The sequence below is a fragment of the Vulpes lagopus genome, chromosome 2 (genome assembly GCF_018345385.1).
Source record: "Vulpes lagopus strain Blue_001 chromosome 2, ASM1834538v1, whole genome shotgun sequence".
In the NCBI taxonomy this organism is placed as follows: domain Eukaryota; kingdom Metazoa; phylum Chordata; class Mammalia; order Carnivora; family Canidae; genus Vulpes; species Vulpes lagopus.
The window spans coordinates 169292080-169311914 of NC_054825.1; the positions used below are offsets into that span (position 1 = coordinate 169292080).

At 54.0% G+C, this 19835-nt stretch overlaps 1 protein-coding gene across 2 annotated transcripts; it reads right to left on the minus strand.

Annotated features, from left to right (window-relative positions):
- Positions 1 to 8010: 8010 nt before the first annotated feature.
- On the minus strand, positions 8011 to 19055 carry LOC121478467 (cytochrome P450 2S1). Of its 2 annotated transcripts, XM_041733564.1 has the most exons (9): positions 18580 to 19024; positions 17293 to 17458; positions 14816 to 14965; positions 14235 to 14395; positions 13921 to 14100; positions 12487 to 12628; positions 10803 to 10990; positions 9159 to 9300; positions 8011 to 9063 (listed from the first exon to the last, which is right to left on the minus strand). In XM_041733564.1, the coding sequence occupies exons 1-9, from the start codon at positions 18745 to 18747 to the stop codon at positions 8882 to 8884; spliced, it is 1479 nt and encodes a 492-aa protein (XP_041589498.1). In that variant the 5' UTR covers positions 18748 to 19024; the 3' UTR covers positions 8011 to 8881. The 2 variants fall into 2 exon arrangements, with proteins under 2 accessions (XP_041589498.1, XP_041589499.1); XM_041733565.1 differs by lacking the exon at positions 14816 to 14965 and having other exon boundaries at positions 18580 to 19055.
- Positions 19056 to 19835: the final 780 nt, after the last annotated feature.

Below are 19835 nucleotides of genomic sequence, written 5' to 3' on the forward strand. Positions count from 1 at the left end.
GCCAGGCACTCCCCCTCACACTCTCAGCTCCTCGCGGGACACACACACTCAGATGTCATCTGCCCTTGGAGGCTGGGACAGCGGGAGGCGTGCAGGGGCGCGCTGCTGGCCCACGGACCCGCTCAGACAAGCCGGATCAGGAACTCGTGCCCGCAGAAACTCAGAAACCAGAAAGGGGAGGACGCAGCTGGGTGGGCATCCCCTGCGTAGACTCAGGGCAGACCTGGGTCCTCACAACAAAAAAAAGACCCACCCCAGGAGGGCAGAGAAACAGGACACCAGGGTAGGGGCACTCACTAGGGGTGCCCAAAGAGCCGGGTTGGAATCCCAGCTCTGCCTCTCGCTGTGTGACCTTGCAAGTGACTGGCCTCCCTGAGCCTCTGTGTGTCCGTCTGTAAGATGGGGGAATAAGGAGAGAGCCCACTTGGTAAGCCAGAGGGAGGATGTCTTAGGTCAGGACACATGCAGGTCTTCGCACCCGCTAACACAACTGACAAGGTGCCCTGGAGCGTTTGCCTGTCATCTGTTTGTCCCTCATCTGTTGTCTCCTTCTGGCTGTCTCCCTCTGGTGGGACTGTGCACCCTGGTCCTTGCAGATGGATCCGGTGCCTGTGTGTGTCGGTCTTGCGGTTTATCTGTTTCGCATCCCTCTTTGTTTTTGCACATGGGGGTGGGGGTCCTCTGCAAGCCTGGGTGTCTGCGCAGGAGGAGGTCGGACATTCATCTCCGTGCTCCCGGTTCTGCTGGTATAGGGTGTGCTCTGCCCACCCCTGTCGGTTCTGAAACTCCAATCTGACCCTGTCGGGATGCCTGGGTGGTTCAGAGGTTGAGCATCTGCCTTCAGCTCAGGTCATGATCCCAGAGTCCTGGGATATAGTCCCACAATGGGCTCCCCACAGGGAGCCTGCTTCTCCCTCTGCACCTGTGTCTCTGCCTCTCTCTGTGTGTCTCTTATGAGAAAATAAATAAAATCTTAAAAAAAAAAAAATCTGGGCCGCCCGGGTGGGTGGCGCAGCGGTTTAGCGCCGTCTTTAGCCCAAGGCATGATCCTGGGGACCCGGGATCAAGTCCCACGTCAGGCTCCCTGCATGGAACCTGCTTCTCCCTCTCCCTGTGTCTCTGCCATTCTCTCTGTCTCTGTGTCTCTCATGAATAAATAAAAATAAAATCTTTATTTAAAAAAATCTGACCCCGTCCCTCTCCTGCTTAACTGTGAGTCTCCACTGTGCCGGGGTTGAGCTCTCAGCTCCTCAGCCTGGCACTCAGTGCTCTTCACTTAAAGCATCCCTGAGCTGTCCTATGTGTGTCTCACTTCACTGAGGGCCTCAGCTTCTGTCCCACCACCAAAGCCAGACTCTCGGGGTCCTCTTGGACATCTCCCCACCTTGCAGTAAGTTACTAAGTCCCTGCAGAGGACCCAGCTCCAGAGACCTCTCTCCCACCTGGCTTTGCCCTCCTCCCTGTGACCTCACCCTGGTCCAGCCTGACCTCCTTCCTGGTCTTCCAGCCACCACCACTCTCCCTCCCTCTAACCTGAGACAAGACAAATGTTTCTCAATCCCAATCAGACCTTTTCTTTCCTTTGCCCCAAACCTTTCAAGATAAAATCTTGTTTGTTTGTTTGTAAGATTTTACTTATTTATTCACGAGAGACACACAGAGAGAGGCAGAGACATAGGCAGAGGGAGAAGCAGGCTCCCTGTGAGAAGCCGGATGCAGAACTTGATCCTAAGACCCCAGGATCACGACCTGAGCCAAAGGCAGACGCTCAACCACTGAGCCACCCAGGTGCCCCCAAGATAAAATCTTAAACTATTTACCTCAGGTCCTCTGGCATCAACTTGCATCTCACTCTCCTGTCCCCAGGCTTCTCTCTGAGCTCACTGGTGTTGGAACATCCTCCCGAAGCCTTGTCCCCACCTCCTGCACCCCCATGTCAGTCATCCCCCCCATTACAACTCTGCTGGCCCTTCCCAGTCTACCCTAGGTCTCCCATTGTCTGCCCTCAATACTTCCGTCCTTTACTCTGGCAACGCCCCATGGGTAGTCATGATATATTTATTGCCACATTATGTATCTGCTGTCTGTCTTGTCCTGCTGCTCTGTGGGCTCTGAAAGAACAAGGACAGGGTCTATCTTGGTCACCACTGCATCCCCATCAGCCTATAAGTGGCCTGTGATAAAGGGGCCAATCGATTATCGTGGCTTTTGGGGTGCTTGGGTGGCTCAGTCAGTTTAGTGTCTGCCTTTGGCTCAAGTCATAATCCCGGGGTCCTGGAATCAAGCCCCAGGTCGGGCTCCCTGCTCAGCGGGGAGTCTGCCTTTCCCTCTCCCTCTGTGATGTATCTTGCTCTTGCTCTCAAGTGAATAAGTAACATCTTTAAAAAAAAGTTATCGTGGCTTTTTGGAGAGTGGTGCAAACTTTGTGCAAAGTTCTGCCCACCTGTTTATTTTATTTTTTTTTAAATTTTATTTATTTATTCATGAGAGACACAGAGAGAAAGGCAGAGACACAAGCAGAAGAAGAAGCAGGCACCATGCAGGGAGCCCGATGTGGGACTCGATCCTGGGTCCCCAGAATCACACCCTGAGCCAAAGGTGGCGCTAAGCCACTCAGCTACCCAGGCTGCCCTGCCCACCTGTTTAAATACGCTGGGGGACCCTCCACACCTAGGGCTCTCTGTACACCTCGCTGTGTGCCTTGCCAACTGGTATCTGTGTTTGCTCACTCAAGAAAACTTTGCTGAGCACCTACTATGTGCTTGCAATTTGCTTTCGGATGCATTTAACAAAATGAGATGAACAGGTGAACAGAAATGTCACCTGTGCCCAGGACTGGGGGTTCCACAGCGGGCGAGAGGAACGTCTGCCCCCATGGGGTTCATATTTCACAGGGAAGGAGAGACCACAACCAGATAAAAATTTATCAAGGCACAGTATGGGCAGCAAAGAAAAACAAAGTAGTGAAGGGAATTCCAAGGGGTGAGAGTTCCATTTTTTTTTTTAAGATCTTATTTATTTATTCATAAGAGACACAGAGAGAGACAGAGACACAGGCAGAGGGAGGAGCAGGCTCCAAGCAGGGAGCCCGACGTGGGACCCCATCCTGGGACTCCAGGATCACACCCTGGGCCAAAGGCAGGCGCTAAACCGCTGAGCCACCCGGGCTGCCCGAGAGTTCCATTTTAAACGGGAAGAGCACCCTGAGGTTATGATTAAGATAAATTAGCAAGTGTATCATGGAGGAAAGGACCTTCTAGGGAGAAGGGACAGCTAGTTCAAAGGCCTGGAGGCAGGCACGTGAAGAAATTCAAGGAGAACTGAGCATCTGGAATGGATGATAAGGTCAGGGAGGGCCTTGGCCTACCAAGGACATTAGCTTCAGGTGTACAACTAGTGATTCGATATTTGCGTCTATTTCTAAAAAATTACCACAACAATTCTAGTTACCATCTGCCACCAACCAATGCAAGAGTTTATCTTGTGATGACAACTTTTTTTTTTTTTTAAGGTTTATATTTTTAGGGACATCTAGGTGGCTCAGTGGTTGACCGTCTGCCTTTGGCTCGGGTTATGATTCTGGGGTCCTGGGATCAAGTCCCACATCAGGCTTCTTGCAGGGAGCCTGCTTCTCCCTCTGCCTATGTCTCTGCTTCTCGCTGTGTCTCTCATGAGTAAATCAATCAATCAATCTTTAAAAAAAAAAAGATTTATATTCTTTTTATATTATTTTTAAGATTTGTATTGTTAAGTAATCTCTATACCCAATGCAGGGCTCAAACTTACAACCCTGAGATCAGGAGTTGCATGCTCTGCCAACTGAGCTGCCTAGGGGCCCTGTGATGAGAACTTCTAAGACCTAGTCTCTTAGCAACTTTCAAATGTGTAATACAGAACTTCTTCCCTGCCTCCCTTCCTCCCTTCCGCCGTTTCTTTCTTCTTTCTTTTCTTTTCTTTTTCTTTCTTTCTTTCTTTCTTTCTTTCTTTCTTTCTTTCTTTCTTTCTTTCTTTCTTTCTTTCTTTCTTCTTTCTTTCTTTCTCTTTCTTTCTTTCCTTCCTTCCTTCCTTCTTTCTTTTCTTTCTGAGTAAACCTTACCCTCAGACATAGGGCTCAAACTCAGGACCCAAGATCAAGAGTCACATTCCCTTGTGAGTGAGCCAGCCAGGCACCCCTGCCGTATTAACTATAGGCTCCATGCTGTACATTACATCCCTGTTTCCCTGAGTTCAGCTATTTTTTAGATTCCACATGTAAGTGAGATCATACAGTATTTGTCTTTCTGTCTGACTTTTTTCACTTAGCACATGCACCGAGGTCCATTCATGTTGTTGCCAAATGGCAGGAGTTTCTTCCTTTTCATGGCTGAATAGTATCCCATCACGCACATATATATCACATTTTCCTTATCCATTCATGTGCTGATGGGCACTAGGGTTATTTCTGTTTTGGCTACTGTGAAGACTGCCGCCATGAACACAGGAGTGCAGATCTCTCTTTGACATACTGATTTTGTTTCCTTTGAATATATACCCAGAAGTTGGATCGCTGGGTCCTAATGGTAGTTCCATTTTTAATTTTTTGAGACACTTCCACAGTTTTCCATTGTGGCTATACCAGTTTATCTTGCTACCAACAGTGCAGGTGGGTTCCCCACTGCAGGGGTGGGGGTGGATGGGTGGCGCTCCAGCAGGGGAGAAACTTGGTTTGATTTGGTGTCAGAGGATCCCTCCAAGACCAGTAAGTGAAACGTTGATGGGAAACTCTCTCACAGAGAGATCAAGACCTGGCCACAGTACATCGAGCCATAGATTATTGCACCATGATACACCAGGAAGGGACCCAGCACCTCCAGTGAGAAGCTCTTGCCAGAATGAGCCAGAATCTGATCTAATTCCCACTTTACAGGGAATTCCTGGAATGGAAAGACATCTTGAGTGGTGCCACAAAGATGGTGTCCACCAAATCCAGGATGTGAAAATTGGTACAGGACAAGTGACCTAGTTTCTTTAAGAAACAAGTGGCACATACAAGTTGAGGAATGGCTACAAATTTCCAAGACCTGAGAGGTTCAAAGGATGGCACCGTGTGGTGAGTTTTTGGATCCTTATTTGAACAAAACCCAACTACTGAGTACACTTATGAGATGGTCAGGGAAATGGTGAATATAGAGTTTGCGTGTTCGGTTATTTGTGAGTTGAGTGAAGTTTGCCTTGACTTTAAAAAAAAAAAAACTGAAAGGAGGTGGGGCACCTGGGTGGCTCAGTTGGTTAAAGGTCTTACTCTTGATTTCAGTTCAGGTCATGGTGTCAGGATTGGGAGATGGAGCCCTGCGCTGGGGGTGGGGGTTTCTGCTACAGATTCTCTTTCCCTCTCCCTCTGCCCCACCCACCCCATGTTCTTGAGCTCTCTCAAACAAATAAATCCTTTTTTTTAATTGAGGGGTGCCCGGGTGGCTCAGTCAGTTAGCGTCTGCCTTCAGCTCAGGTCATGTTCCAGGGGTGCCAGGACTGAGCCCTGCATCAGGCTCCTGGCTCAGCAGAGAGGCTGCTTCTCCTTCCTCTGCCTACTGCTCCCCCTGCTCGTGCTCTTTCTGTCAAATGAATAAAAATCTTAAAATAAAATAAATTGAAAGAGAGGAATTACTGCTTAATAAAGAGACTTTGGGGGGCATATAAACATTTTTGATGATGATGGTGATGGTTACACAGCATTGTGAACATGTTTAACACCACTGACTTACACAATTATGAATAGTTAAAATGATGTTTTATGTATTTTACTGGACACACAAAACTGAAGACCACACTAATTCTACATTTTCACTTTGGGGTCCAATAATTCCTATTAAGCCCTTTTGAATTTAGATTTTCTTTTACTTGCTACTGAAATGATCCTAATTCATGCCAGCTTTCATACAGATGTAGCACAGTCTGTCCTTCCCTAAGTGATGGCCTTTCTTTCTTTCTTTCTTTCTTTCTTTCTTTCTTTCTTTCTTTCTTTCCTTAGTCATGATAGACACACAGAGAGAGAGAGGCAGAGACACAGGCAGAGGGAGAAGCAGGCTGGGAATCGATCCCGGGATTCCAGGATCGCGCCCTGGGCCAAAGGCAGGCGCTAAACCGCTGAGCCACCCAGGGATTCCCCAGTGATGATATTTCTGATTCCAGATTTCCCTCAGTATGAATTTTACTTATTTACTTACTTACTTAATTTATTTTTAAGTAATCTGTACACTCAGCATGGGGCTCCAACTCACAACTCCAAGATCAAGAGTTGTATGCTACGCGGACTAAGCCAGCCAGGCATCCTTCATGAAACACTTTTTAAAAAAGGAAACAAAAAGTAAAATAAAAAAAAGAGGGGGGTGCCCTGATGGCTCAGTTGGCTAAGTGTCTGCCTTTGGCTCAGGTCATGATCTCAGGGTCCTGGGATGCAGCCCTGCATTGGGCTCCCTGCTCAGTGGGGAGTCTGCTTCTGCTTCTCCCTCTCCCCCCTACTTGTCATCTCTCTCTCTCAAATAAATAAATAAAATCTTTTTTATTTTTAAAGGAAACTCATAGCTAATGTTATATGCTTTGCTGAAGCATCTAGGGAAAGATGTCTGTGGTTTACTTTGAAACACCTAAAAAATTAGCTGGAAGGACAGGTGGATGCAATTACGCTGGCAGGATGGTGGACTTCTCGTGGGAGAGTCAGGGCAGGAGCACACAGGCATTGCTGTGTCATTCCCTCAGGTCTGCTGCATATTTGAAAACTGTCATAAAACTTTGTGTTGTGGGGGCAACGTCTTTTACTATGAGACATGCATATTCAGTGATTTCTGGGGTTTGCTTTTTACAACATATTAGAGAGAGAGCACATGATTTGGGGGAGGAGTAGAGGGAGAAGGCGAAGCAGACTCCCCACTGGCCTTGGAGCCTGCCCTGGGGCTCCATCTCAGGACCCTGAGATCATGACCTGATCCAAAACCAAGTGTGGGACACTTAACGGACTGTGCCGCCCAGGGATTTGCTTTAAAACAGTAACAGGGGAGTCTGGCTGGCTCAGTCAGTGGAGCGTGCGCTCTTGATCTTGGGGTGGGGTGGGGTGTTTGAGTTTGAGCCCCACGTTGGGTGGAAAGAGGACTTAGAAACAAAAGCTTAAAAACATTTTTAAACAATAAAATCAAAACAATCGTAGTACAGTGGTAGCAGAAATAAAACTAGTAAAGTTGCCAGTTATCAAAGGAGCCCAGGTGATGGGCACAGGGGTTCACTGTACTGTTCTCTCTACTTCTGTGTGCTGGAAACTTCCTTACTAGGCAACTAACACATAAAAAGATGGTTCTGCCTTCCTGGTGGAGAAAAGGCTGGAGGAAAGGAGCCTGTGAGAGGCAGAGCTGGGTTAGGAACTGTGCTCCAGCTGCTTTCAGACCGACCAACCGATTGACTGGGAGAGCTCCCAGGGCCTGGATCAGGATCCTCACCTGCCCACCTTCCCCGGCTGGGCCCCCCACAAGCCTAACCCCAAGCCTGCAGTTCCTTGGGTTACCTTCTCCCTGCCCACACCCCCCTCCCCACATCTGCCTCTCCGGAAGTCAGGCCCAGGACAGGCCCCCCTCCCCCCATATCCACACCTGGTACTGATGTCAACAGCCAGGGCAGGCGGGAGCCCTGTTTTTTAGCTCCCCCCAGCCTCGAGGGAGGGGCGGACCCCCCATTCCCACCCCTTACTCACAATGACAGACACTGTCACAGGCACTCCAGGCCCTGCCATGGGCCAGACCTAGGGCCAGAAATGAACTTTTATTGCAAAATGGGGACTTTCAAGTCACAGGGACATCAGAACTGGCCTCTTCTCTGACCCAGGGAGTTGGAATCTGGCCCCTACTGGGTCATTAGCCCCTTCTACTGGGTCTAACTGGGACTTGGGGAGGGGAGGTGGGTCAGTGTGTGTGTGGGGAAGAGCGGCAGGCAGGGGAGGCTTTTATTTTATTTTATTTTATTTTTATTTTATTTTTTTTAGGGGAGGCTTTTAATAGGGTTACATAAGCAGCAGGAGGGGGAGGTGTTTCTCTGAGCAGAGGGTCCGGTGTGTCCTAGTTGACTTGCTTTCCCAGGCCTGTGTGCATATTGCACGCTGCGCTTATATTTGGGAGAATTTGAGGATGAAGGTGCTCGGAAAGAGGGGTGTCCTTGAGGGCTGAAGGCCTGGAGGAGGTGGGGATGTGCCCCCCCAAGAACGGTGTGTCTGAGTGAAGATATTTGGGAGTGGGACGGCATCCTGTGTGGGCTAGCTGTGTGGTTCAGTACTGGGGACATGCGGACAGCAGTGGTCATCTGCCTGGATGGTGCTGTGACAGCAAGAGAGGGGATGCTGGGGCTGAACTCAGGGACGGTCTCTCTGTGTGCGGACGTGACCCAGAAAGCGGCACGTTCACCTCTGTACACCAGGCTCCCAGAATTGGCGGGTGGATGGGTGAAGAAGGCTTGTGGGCCCAACACAGCAGCTGTTTCTGTGGCTTATGAAGGTAGGAGCCAAATTCCCACATGTGGGTTGTGAATCCAGGGCAGTTGTGTCACGTAGGGGATGGCGTGTTATCTAGGCACGCCATCACGATTCCAGACAAAGTCAATCTATGCCTGGAGGAAGCCTATGTGTCAGAGTGGCCTGTGGCTCTGGTGGCCCGAGGGCTGTGTGTCTCAACAGCTGCATGGGCTGAGTAAGCAGGGCCCTGGGGACATGTAGGCCTATTATCTGTGTGAGTGACTCTAGAGGAGCTCCAGGTTGCCTGGGGGGCTCCGGGGACACAACCAAGTTGATGCCGGCCTCCACCAGGGGGCCACCAATCTCCCAGGGCTCCCTCCTTCATCTGGTCCACACGCTGGGGGTCGGGGAAGGTTAGTGGGGCCGGACTCGCAGCTGGAAGGCTGGGGGGATGTTGAAAAGGCCACTGACAGCTGGCTGGAGGCTCAGGGCACTCAGCGGACTCGGGCTCTCCAGGGAGAAGGCCTGCAGGATGGTGGTGAGGAGGAGGAAGAGCTCTGCGTGCGCCAGGCCCTCTCCCAGGCAGACGCGCTTACCTGAAGGGAACAAGGGGGATGGGACTGGGTCAGCCCCCCTCACACCCACGGGTGGGGGGGACCCGCAGGTGAGCAGGGAGCGCCCCAGCAGATACCTAAGGAGAAGGGCAGGAATGCCTCCTGCTTCTGGAACCATCCGTTTGCATCCAGGAATCGATCTGGATTGAATTCTTCTGGCTCATCAAAGATCTCAGGATCATGCAGGACGGAGCCGAGGAGGGGGAAGACCTCGGTGCCCTGAGCGGGGAGCAATAATCAAATGACAAATATCCTTCCCCCACCAGGCCCGAGGGCAGAACACAAGAGTCTGGAAGGGCACCGGTTCACATGGCACAATGGCATCAGTATATTCCAAGGGCTTATTATGGGCCAGGGACTACCTCCTGTGCAATAGGTACCTCTCTCTCTCTCTCTCTCTCTCTCTCTCTCTCACACACACACACACACACACACACACTCAAACTCACTGAATCTTTTCAACGAGTCTACGAAGCAATTTCTAACATGATTCCCATTTCAAAGATGGGAAAACAGAGGTTGCTCCCCCAAACTGAAACAACTTGCCCAACATAGCGTTTGGACATGGCGGGGCTAGTTCTTTGTCAATTTTGTTTTTAAACTTTGAGGGTACGTTGTGATTCATCTGTGGTTGTCCTAAGCCACCTGGCCCGAGTCCAGCTCTTTCCCACTTCCAGAGGTAAGGCCAAGGGTGGGTAGGTGAGGGCTGTCGGTTGAAGGCGCCCCACCCCGGGCCCCTGGGTGGCAGCCGGGAGCAGTTACTGAGATCCCAGGGCTGTGCAGTGGAGGAAGTGTGAGGGACAGGGACCGCCTTTGCCGGGGACCATGGCTAGCATGGTCTGAGCTGGGAAGGGGAGGGAGGCTCCAGGAGAAGATGGGGTCACGCTGTGGCTATCAAAACGAGGCCAATAGCTGTGGCTAAAGCACAGGCCCTGGGTGTAAATCCTGCCTGTACCACCGTAGGCTGGGTGACCCCCACGAGTCTTCCCACTCTTCCAAGGCCGGTTTCCCCATCTGTAAAAATGGGCATGATAATCGCATAGGGTTGCTCCCAAGATTAAACCATATTTGTGAGGCATTTAGAATAATACCTGGTGCAGAGCAAGTCCTCAGTCATTGATGCCTGTGGAGAGGTGCCACCAGCGCGAAAACACCGGGACCAGAAAACACCAGGACTAGGTCTAACTGCTTTGGGTTTGATTCTACAATGAAGCTCAAGGAGGGAGCTGCTGGTGGGAAGGCAGCTGGGGTTTCCGGGGAGACATCGCCCCCTGGTGGTGCTGGTGATGAGTTGCTCTCTAACGGAGAGCATGAGCTGGGGGGGGGGGTGTGGGGGAGAGAGGGGGGCAGGGGGAGGGGAGTGGAGGGAGGGCGGGGACTCATGATTATGCGACTCAGGCCCTCAGTTCTCAAGTTGTTTCCCTGTCTGTAGCCTCTGGCACGTGACTGTCCCAAACACCTTGGAAGAAGGTAGAATTAGGATATCTGTGGGACAGAGGGTATCCTAATCCTCTGGACTGAGGCCTTGAGGCAGTCAGAGGCAGGAGAAATGCACACAGAAAGAAACAGAGAGGGAGAGGGGTGCAGAGAGAGGGACCCCGAGAAAGAGGAGATGTCAGAGAGGAGAGAGAGACCAATAATCAGAAGAAGCCAGACACACAGCCAGCCACAGACTCGGGCCGAGCGAGGCAGCGCCTGGACGTGGCCGACGGCTGGCCCACCTGGGGCAGCGTGTACCCTCGGAAGCAGGTGGTCCTCGCGAGGGCGCGGGGCACCCCCATGGGCACCAGAGCCAGCAGCCGCTGCGCCTCATGCAGAACCGCGTCGGTGTAGGGGAGGCGGGCTCGGTCCCCCAGGCCCGGTGCACGGCCGGCCCCCAGCTCTCGGCTCAGCTCCTCCCGCACACGCTCTGCACCCAGGAAGAGAGGGCCCCCAGGTCAGAGGTGGGGTGGGGCTCTGTGATCCTACCCTCGGAAGCCCCATCTTCTCAGGGTGGCAGTGCTTTGGGGGAGGCTGGCGGGTGGGGAGGAGGAGGAGGAGTCCCCCAGGCTTTGCTGAGCCTGGGTCCCTGATGTCCTGTGTGCTGGGCACAAGGTCTCTCCTCTCTCCATTCCCACAGCAATCCTGTGAGGTGGGTACCATTATCCATCCCCATTTCCCAGATGAGGAAACCGAGGCCCAGAGAGCTGAAGTCACAGTGGGTTCCCTTCCACTGAGGCCACCAGACCCTAAGCCCCATCTTCCAGGTCAGCCCACCCTACTGGCCTGACAACCTTTAATGCAGCTGCCTGACTGCAAAATCCTGGGCTTCCCTGGAGCTCATGGCCTGTTCTGCCTCTCAGGCAGGTACCCTTCCTGCAGTTTCACTTCCTGTCTGTGCCCTGATGACCCCAAGCTTTTTTATTCCCTTACACCCAATGTGGGGCTCGAAGTCACAACGCTAAGATCAGGAGTCACACACTCTATCAACTGAGCCAGCCAGGTACCCTCCCTCTCCTTTAAGCAAACTCTATGCTCAACATGCTGCTTGAACTCAGGAAGGACCCTGAGAACAAGGACCCCAGTTTGTTTTTTGTCTCCAGTCCTGAAACAGGTGTCTTGTTTCACCTCCTCACAGGTGGCCCCAGGTCCCTCACACTTGTCCAACTGGCCTCAGTGTCTCCTCTGAAACAGCTCCTCATTCTTTCTGTCTCAGGGTGGCCCCATGGTCCCCGGATCCCCTAGTTCCCTGGGGCTCCCGGGTTGTTCTCTAACTGCCCACCCGACTCCTCTTCCCACCCCACAGCTTGGTCCTCTCCTGCCCAGGACTGTCCTCGTCTTCTTCCCTGGGCTCCTGCCATCCGCTTGCACATCTTACCTCTTTCAGCCCAAAGGATTTTTCTAAAATGCTAATTTGACCCTGCTCTCCCCTCCTCAGCATCTTTCCATGGCTCCCCATTGCTCAGGATCAGGCAAATGAGGTACCACCAAGGCGACACAGCCCTGAGAGGTCTCTTGCCTCTTTTCTTTTCTTCCTTTCTTTTTAAAAAGATTTTACCTATTTATTTGACACAGAGAGAGAGAGAGCACAAGCAGGGGGGCAGCAGGCAGGGAAAGGGAGAAGCAGGCTCCCCACTAAGCAGGGACCCAGACATGGGGCTTGATCCCAGGACCCCAAGATCATGACTTGAACCCAAAGTAGACACTAACCGACCGAGCCACCAGCACCCCTCCTGCCTCATCTCTCACTTTACTACACCTCAAACTGCAACCAGCAGCCCCCCAGCTTCTGGCTCTTTAGACATCCCCGATGCTGGGCTCATTCTCGCTTCTAGGCTCTGGATCAGGCTGTTCGTTCTCCTGAACATTCTTTCTCTTGAGCCCTCACTTCCGTCCCCAAGGCTGACTGGTGCACAAGCCTCCTACCTTGGACCTGAGGGTACTTCAGCAGAAGCAGGAGGGTGTAGCGGACCGTGGTGCTGACGGTGACCGTCCCGGCGAATAGCAGATAAATGACCGTCATCAGCAAGTTTTTGTCCGTCAGTTCTGTGTTCGGGTCTTGCTCCTCCTGGGAGAAACCAGGCAGAGGGGCTCAGAGAACTCAGGCCCAAAAGGGACCCCCGCCCAGGGGCTTAACCCAGGGGGTTTTTAAAAATTTTTAGGGGGGAAAGGGCCCGAATTACTTTTTTAATGGGCAAAAAAGGCCCCCCGTTCAAAAAAAAAAAATTTTTAAAGGGAAAAAATGGGGCCCTTAAAAACCCAAATTTGATAAATTCAGGTTCCAAATTAAAAAAGATTCCTACCGACCCCCTTTGAAGTCCCCTGGGGTTGGGGGTTGGGGAATTTTCAGAGATTTTGGGCCAAAGGGGGGCACCCCCGGGCCCCGGGGAGGGTGCCCAAAAGGGAAAAGGTTTAGAAAAAGGAAGAAAAACACCCCCAAGCGGGCACCCCAAGGGAAAAAAAGGGGAAAAACAAAAAAAGGGGGCCCCAAATTAAAAACAAAGGGGGCCCCGGGCAGGGGCGGGGCCGGCCCTGATTTTTAAAAACCTTTTGGGTGGGGAAAACACTTAACTGAAATTTGGGCAAACAGGGGGGCCCCTGTCTAAAATGGGAAACTTTTTTTTTTTTTTCGGATGTGAAACTCTTAATCTTGGGGTTGTAAGTTTGAGTCCCACGTTTGGGTGTGGATTACTTTAAAATAAAATGTTTGGGATGCCTGGGTGGCTTAGCGGTTGAGCATCTGCCTTCAGCTCAGGGCGTGATTCCCGGGTCCTGGGATCGAGTCCCGCATTGGGCTCTCCGCAGGAAGCCTGCTTCTCCCTCAGCCTCTGCCTTTCTCTCTGTCTCCCATATATAAATAAAATCTTAAGAATTTTTTTATCCATTTATTTGACACGCAGAGAGAGCACAGCAGGGGGAGCGGCTGAGAGGGAGGGAGAAGCAGACTCCCCTGCTAGCAGGGAGGGGAGCCCAATGAGAGGCTTGATCCCAGGACCCCGTGATCATGACCTGAGGTGAAGGCAGACACTTAACTGACTGGGCCACCAGGCGCCCCTGTTCTAATATAATTAAGGAAGTGGACTTTATTCCTATAATTTGATATTGCCAGGTTCCATAATTAAATGATTCTACTTGACATGACATGTCCTGTGGGGGTGGGGTACAGTGACATGGAGGATTGCTGGTGGCAGGACACTGGGCGTGGAGCCTGCACAGGGGCATAAGGTCAGAGAGAGAGAGAGGGAGAAAGGGGGAAGAAGAGAGAGAGGGAGGCCTGATAGATTCCCAGCCATACGGGAGTTGGGACCAGCCAAGCCACCAGCCTCATTCAGAAGGCCCCCGACCCTGACCTTTCCCTACCTTTGCCATCTTCAGCAGGAAGGCATCCACAACGTCGCGTGGGGGGCCCGAGGTGTCCAGCCTCTCCTTGTGTCGCTGTACCTGCTGGCCGGCGAAGGTGGCCAGGACACTCAAGTGGCTGAGGAGCTGTGTGTGGGGGCCGGGCAGGTGCTGCAGGAGCCAGGAGAACATCTCGTAGGTCTGTGGGGAGAAGGGCAGCGGTTCCCCTGGGGCCTGGTCCTGCACCAGCGTGGAGGGCCCCTCTGGGGGTCACCTGGACACCGTGGGCAGGAACCTCTGGGGAAGGTGGCTGGAGAGGGGCCCCACCCGCTTACCTGGCCCCAGGGGGAGCTGACCCCCAGCACTGTGCCGCCGGCCGCCTGGACCACGGCCTGGAACTCCTTGTCCTCGTAGGGGAAGCGGAGGCCGAAGGTGAGGGAGCAGATGATGTTAGAGGTGGCCTGAGCCAGCAGCACGGAGGGGTCAAATGGGCGTCCTGGGGGGAGAGGGCAGAGAGGAGGGCCGTGATGGAGAGGCGGACTGGAAGGAGACAGGCATCCAGAGAGACAGACAGGGCAAGAAAGACGGACAGAGCCACAGGGAAAGAGGCAGAGAAACAGACATGCAAGAGAGACAGGCTGGGAAAGACTGGGCCAAAGGACAGATACGGAGCCAGACGAGGAGAGACAAAGACAGAGACAGACCTACAGGAGAGAAAAGCAGAAGAATAGAGAAAGAAATGAAACAGAAAGAGTGAAGTGACAGTACTGGGGACACAGAGATTCCCCGGGAGACGGGAGGACAGAGACAGAAGGTGGAGGAGCCAGAGGTGGTGGGGAGCAGAGCCCCGGAAGGAAGGCCCTCCCCACGCTCAGGGGCGCCCCAGGGGACCCCGGGCTCACCCCACCCTGCTGACCTTCCGTCCCCTGGAATGCCTCCACCAGACCCTGGGCCTCGGCCCGGATCAGCTCCTCGCCTTCTCGCTTCCCCATGCCCAGGTCCCGCAGGGCCAGCGTGGTCAGTCTCCTCAGCTGCCTCCACCGCTCCCCATTGGAGGAGAAAACCCCTGTACAGAAGGCTAGACTCAAGGATGGACTGGCCCCTCTCCCCATTCCCCAGCACTACTCCTTCCCAGTGAGGTGACCTGGTGGGGTGGGCCGGGGCCTCTGCAGGCCCTGTCCTGAGTCCATGCCAGCCTAGCCAGGGTTGAGGACTCAGTAGGTGCTCAGTAAATGCCTACCCTTGGGGCCGAAGGGGACATTCTCCTGGGAAGCTGGTAACTGAGATTATCCAGGCCCCCTGTGATCTGTGATGAACCAGGATGAGTGAAAACTACTCCCACCCATCCATCCATCCATCCATCCATCCATCCATCCATCTTCCTCTTCCTCTCTCTCTCCTCCTTTTTTTTTTTTTTAAAGATTTTATTTATTTGAGTTGAGAGAGAGAGAGAGAGAGAATGAGCAGGGGAGAGGCAGAGGGAGAAGCAGACTTCCCGCTGAGCAGGGAGCCTGATGCAGGGGTCAATCCCAGGACCCAGAGATCATGACCCAAGCTGAAGGTAGATGCAGATGCTTAACCTACTGAACCACCCAGCACCCTTCCCTCCCTCCCTCCCTCCCTCCCTCCTTTCTTTCTTCCTTCCTTCCTTCCTTCCTTCCTTCCTTCCTTCCTTCCTTCCTTCCTTCCTTCCTTCCTTCCCAACACTTACAGAGTGCTACTGGGTCCCCTGCCCCACATCATTTGGAAGCTGAACCAGGAGAGAGGAGGATGGACTGTTGTCCTTTAGCTAAGGGTCTGCTCTGGACAAACCTTGCTTCTCTGAGCTCAAGGTCCCAAGTGGACAATGCCATACCCTAGTGGCCTCCTGGAAGCCTCCTCCAGGGTGTCCCCCGTCCACTCTCCCAGTGTGTCCCCAACTGGCCTCAGCACCTCTCCTCCTTCCTGTCTCAACCCACTGTCCCCTGGTCCCTGGCCAGAGAGCCCTGGATGCCTCTTCCAACCACCCCCTCCCTTCCCCACACCCCCAGCCCCTGGACAGCACAGTCTCCTCTCCTGGCTCCTGCACAGTGACCTGAGGATCTTGCTTATGACTCCCCTCCCTCCATCTATAGAAAATCCCAAAGCTGAGCACTCTGGTGTGACTCAGGCCCTGTGTGACCGACCCATTTCACCAGCTTTGTTACTCACCCAGCTACAATTGCGCTGGCTTTTTCTCACTTCCTCAGTGGTATCAGGATCCTCCCTCGAGGCCTCTGCCTCTACTGTTGCCTCTGCCTGGATCACTCACCTCTCCATCCTCACTCAACTAACTCCATTCATCCTCAGGTCTCATTGGGATTGTCATCTCCTCCGAGAAGCCTACCTTGATTCCTCCCAGGCCCCCTCTCCTCCCTCCACCTGGGCCAGTACAGTTCCCTGTGTCCTGTTCTCAGAGCTGTACCTCTCATTTTAGAATTCTATTTCCTCCCTCCCAACCCTAGGACAAGCCTATCTCTCCTATAGTGAGACAGGACACCACATCTGTCTTGGTCACCTCTGTGTCCCCAGTAACCACTATAGGGCCAGGCGTGATAAAAATTTGTCAACTGGGGGACGCCTGTGTGGCTCAGCAGTTGGGCATCTGCCTTCCGCTCAGGGCGTGATCCTGGAGTCCTGGGATTGAGTCCCAAGTCGGGCTCCCTGCATGGAGCCTGCCTCTCCCTCTGCCTGTGTCTCTGCCTCTCTCTCTCTGTGTCTCTTGTGAATGGATAAATAAAGTCTTTAAAAAAAATTTTGTCAACTGAATGAATGATTGCTGCTTCTCTCACCTCCAGGGTTTTTTACTTCTCTGCCTGGAACACCCTTCTCACTCCTAGGAGTCGGCGCTCAGACAACCTGTCTTTCAAGATTCCCTGGACATCTCCTATCAAACAGGCTGGGGCAGACACCTCCTCTGGTTCCAGTAATCTCAGGGCTTCCTTACCTTGGCCCTGACCCCTCTACCTTCCCCCATCCCAGCCTGGCACAGGACTTTCTCCCCACTGGCCAACAAGCTCTTGGTCACAGCTGTGTCCCCACAGCGCCCCCAACACCAGGCTTCTACTTTCAGGCTTAGCTGAAATTCATTTCTACACATTACGTGTTCCCACCCATTACCAGTGCCTAGAAAGCTCTCCCTGTGCCTCCCAGTCCTGGGCTCCTCACCTGGAGCAGTGAGAACACCACCACACCACACCCAGGCCACATTCAATCCTCAGGATGACTCTTTGTAATAGGCAGTATCATCACCCCACTTGATGGATGAGGAAAACTGGCCCAGAGACACTAAGTCATGCACAGAAGTCACACCAGTAAGTGGTGGCAGGCTCTGAGCGAAGGAGCCAGCAGTCCCCAGCTCTGCTCATGACTCACCATGGCCGCCAAAGGTCCCGTCCAGCGTTGCCAACATCCCCCGCCCACTGAACTCCTCGGCCTGACCTCCCAGGGCCTCCTGCACAGCCTCGTGCCCAGCCAGGACCACCACGCGCCGCCAGGGTCCCAGGTACACGGTGAACACCGGGCCATACTTCTTACTCAGCTGCGGGCAGAGAGGGATATGGGGCGGGTTGTGAGGGGCAGGCCTATTGCCTCTTTCTGTCTAGATGTCCCCATCATGGCCCTGTCACTGGATGAGACATCTAAGAGGAAACTGCCCCACCCCCAGACAGAAATAGCCCCCTCAGGAGGCTCAGTTCTCTTTTTGCATCAGGCTCCCAGGTCCCCTCCACCAATAAAGCCCCCAACCCCTTACCTCCTACAGAGCCCCAAGTTTGGACCCTGGGACAACCCAGAACCACCCCTATTCCCCAACTTAGACATATGCAGCAAAAATAAGACACCTGAGACTCTGGCTTCTCCTAAGGCCTCAGCTCTGCCTCTACCTCAAAACTAGCCACCTCCCCCCCTTTTTTTAATCACTCTGCTAAACCTTCAAATTCTGGAGTGGATAATGTGGGCACCTGCCCCATCTTTCCCCAAGACCCCCATCCCTTTCCCCATGTCCTGAAGCTCCCCCCACCAGACTCCTTCTGACAGAGACCTCTGCCCCCAGGCCCCCAAAGGTTAGAACTGCCTCCCTCGGTCTTCCTCCCCGCTCCTTCCCCGCTGTCCGGGGACCTCCCAGCTCCCTCCTAGCTGAGCCCCACAGGACTGTGGCGCCCAGATCCTCAGCACACTTGCACCTGGAACCCTCCAGCCAAGCCTCCCCCTCCTCCCTTTTCTTCTCGGCCCCTCCCCAGTTACCTCTCCCCCAGGGATAAACCCGCCAGCATCCCAGCACCAGCTTGCGGCCTCCCGCTTTAATCTCCCGCTTCTATCACTTCCCAGGGATTCTGTGGACCCCTCTGCCCAGTAACCCTGCCGCTGGGCCCTGCTTCCCGGCTCATCCTCTCCAGGATTCCGCGGGCAGAGGTCTCTGCCCCTCTCGGCCGGGCCGCATCCCGGGGTCCTCTCTCCCCAGCACCCCCTTCCCCTGGGCCCCCTCAGCTCTGGAGCGCTGCCCCGCCCCACCCCCCTCCGCCCCAGGACACCCCTAGTCCCTTTGCCCTTGCACCCGCGGCCTGCCTCCCCGAGGATGCCCCAAGGCCTCCCTGCCCTGGGGCCCCGTCCTCTCTGGGCCCTGGCCCCCGCCCCAGCCGGGGCGTCCCCGCGGCCCCTCACCCGCAGGAGCCCCGAGTACAGCGCCCCGGGCCGCAGCTGCAGGAGGTTCCCGAGCAGCGGCAGCGGCGGGGGCCCGGGGGGCAGGTGGCCGCGGGTCCGGGGCCGCGCCAGCGCCAGCAGCAGCAGCAGCAGCGCCAGCCCCAGCGTCCAGGTGCCGGCCGCCTCCATCGGGCAGGTCGGCTCCTTCTCCCGCTTGCCGGACGCTCCACGAGGCCGGGCCAGTCGGGGTCGGCGGCGGGGGCCGGGCGGCTCCTTCGGGGCGAGGCGGGGCGCGGGGGGCGGGGCAGCCAGCCCCTCCCGCTACCTCCGGGCCGGATTCGCTCCCCGCCGGGGTCCGCCTGGTGCCGGGACCCGCTGGCGCACGGATGGCTACTGGGTCCCCCAGGTCGGGGCGGGGACAGCGCTTTGGGCCCCAGGTAGGGCGTGGGCCCGCTGGAGGAACCTGGAAGCCGGAGACTTTGCCTCCAGGAGGCCACACCCCGTGTCCGAAGCGGGGAGCCCGCGCCGCCCTCCCCGGCTCCCGCCTGTCCGGGTGGGACTTCGCGTGCGCCTGTGCGCGCCTTTGAGCCAGTTTCCTGCAGCATCTTAACCTCCTTAGGGTAAAGCAGGAGGAGGACTTGACCTTCAACAGTAAGGAATCCGAGGTTGGGGAGATAAATCGGTTGGCCCCAGGCCACGGCCAACAAGCTGCCAGAGCTGGGATTTGAACTCCAGCCATTCTGAATGATTGATGGACTCATTCCTTCACTTAGCAGTTTCGTCTAGTGGTTGGGAACATGCTGTCTGAGGCCAGACCGTTGAGTTCACGGCCTAGCTTCTGGGTGCCTGTTAACCCCTGTAGAATGGGGATCGGTTCAGGATTAATAGGTTCACGTGTAAACAACTACAGACAGGGCCAGGTGCGTATATACCAAGTCATCACGTAAAGGTTAGCTAATAGTCTCTCAACCGATTGTCACCGAGGTCCAACTATAAACAAGACTGTCTAGACCTGGAGATGCAGGTAAGAGAGAAGGGCTTGGCCTTCCCTGAGCTCATTGATATGCAAATGCAGTAATAAATTACAATAATTTCAAGTTGTTCAAAGGTTTGCCAGGGCAGTGAGCTCATTGTGGAAGACAGTTACAATGTCAGGTCCAGGCTGTTTGGTTCAAAGCTGTACACACAGTAGGTGCTCAATAAATATTTGTTGCATTGGAAGATTGAATGTGGGAGATGAAGTCATCCCCCGGGGGTATGCAGGGACCTGGAAAAGA

Bases quoted from the DNA above. Each gene is read 5' to 3' on its own strand.
- LOC121478467 (XM_041733564.1), bottom strand. From the start codon at position 18,747: ATGGAGGCGGCCGGCACCTGGACGCTGGGGCTGGCGCTGCTGCTGCTG. The intron at 14,396-14,815 runs GTCAGCAGGGTG...CTCTCCCCCCAG, and splicing joins GGCATTCCAGGGGACGGAAG to GACGCCCATTTGACCCCTCC. The intron at 9,301-10,802 runs GTGGGCCAGCCG...CTCCCCGCTCAG, and splicing joins GAGGGTACACGCTGCCCCAG to GGCACCGAGGTCTTCCCCCT.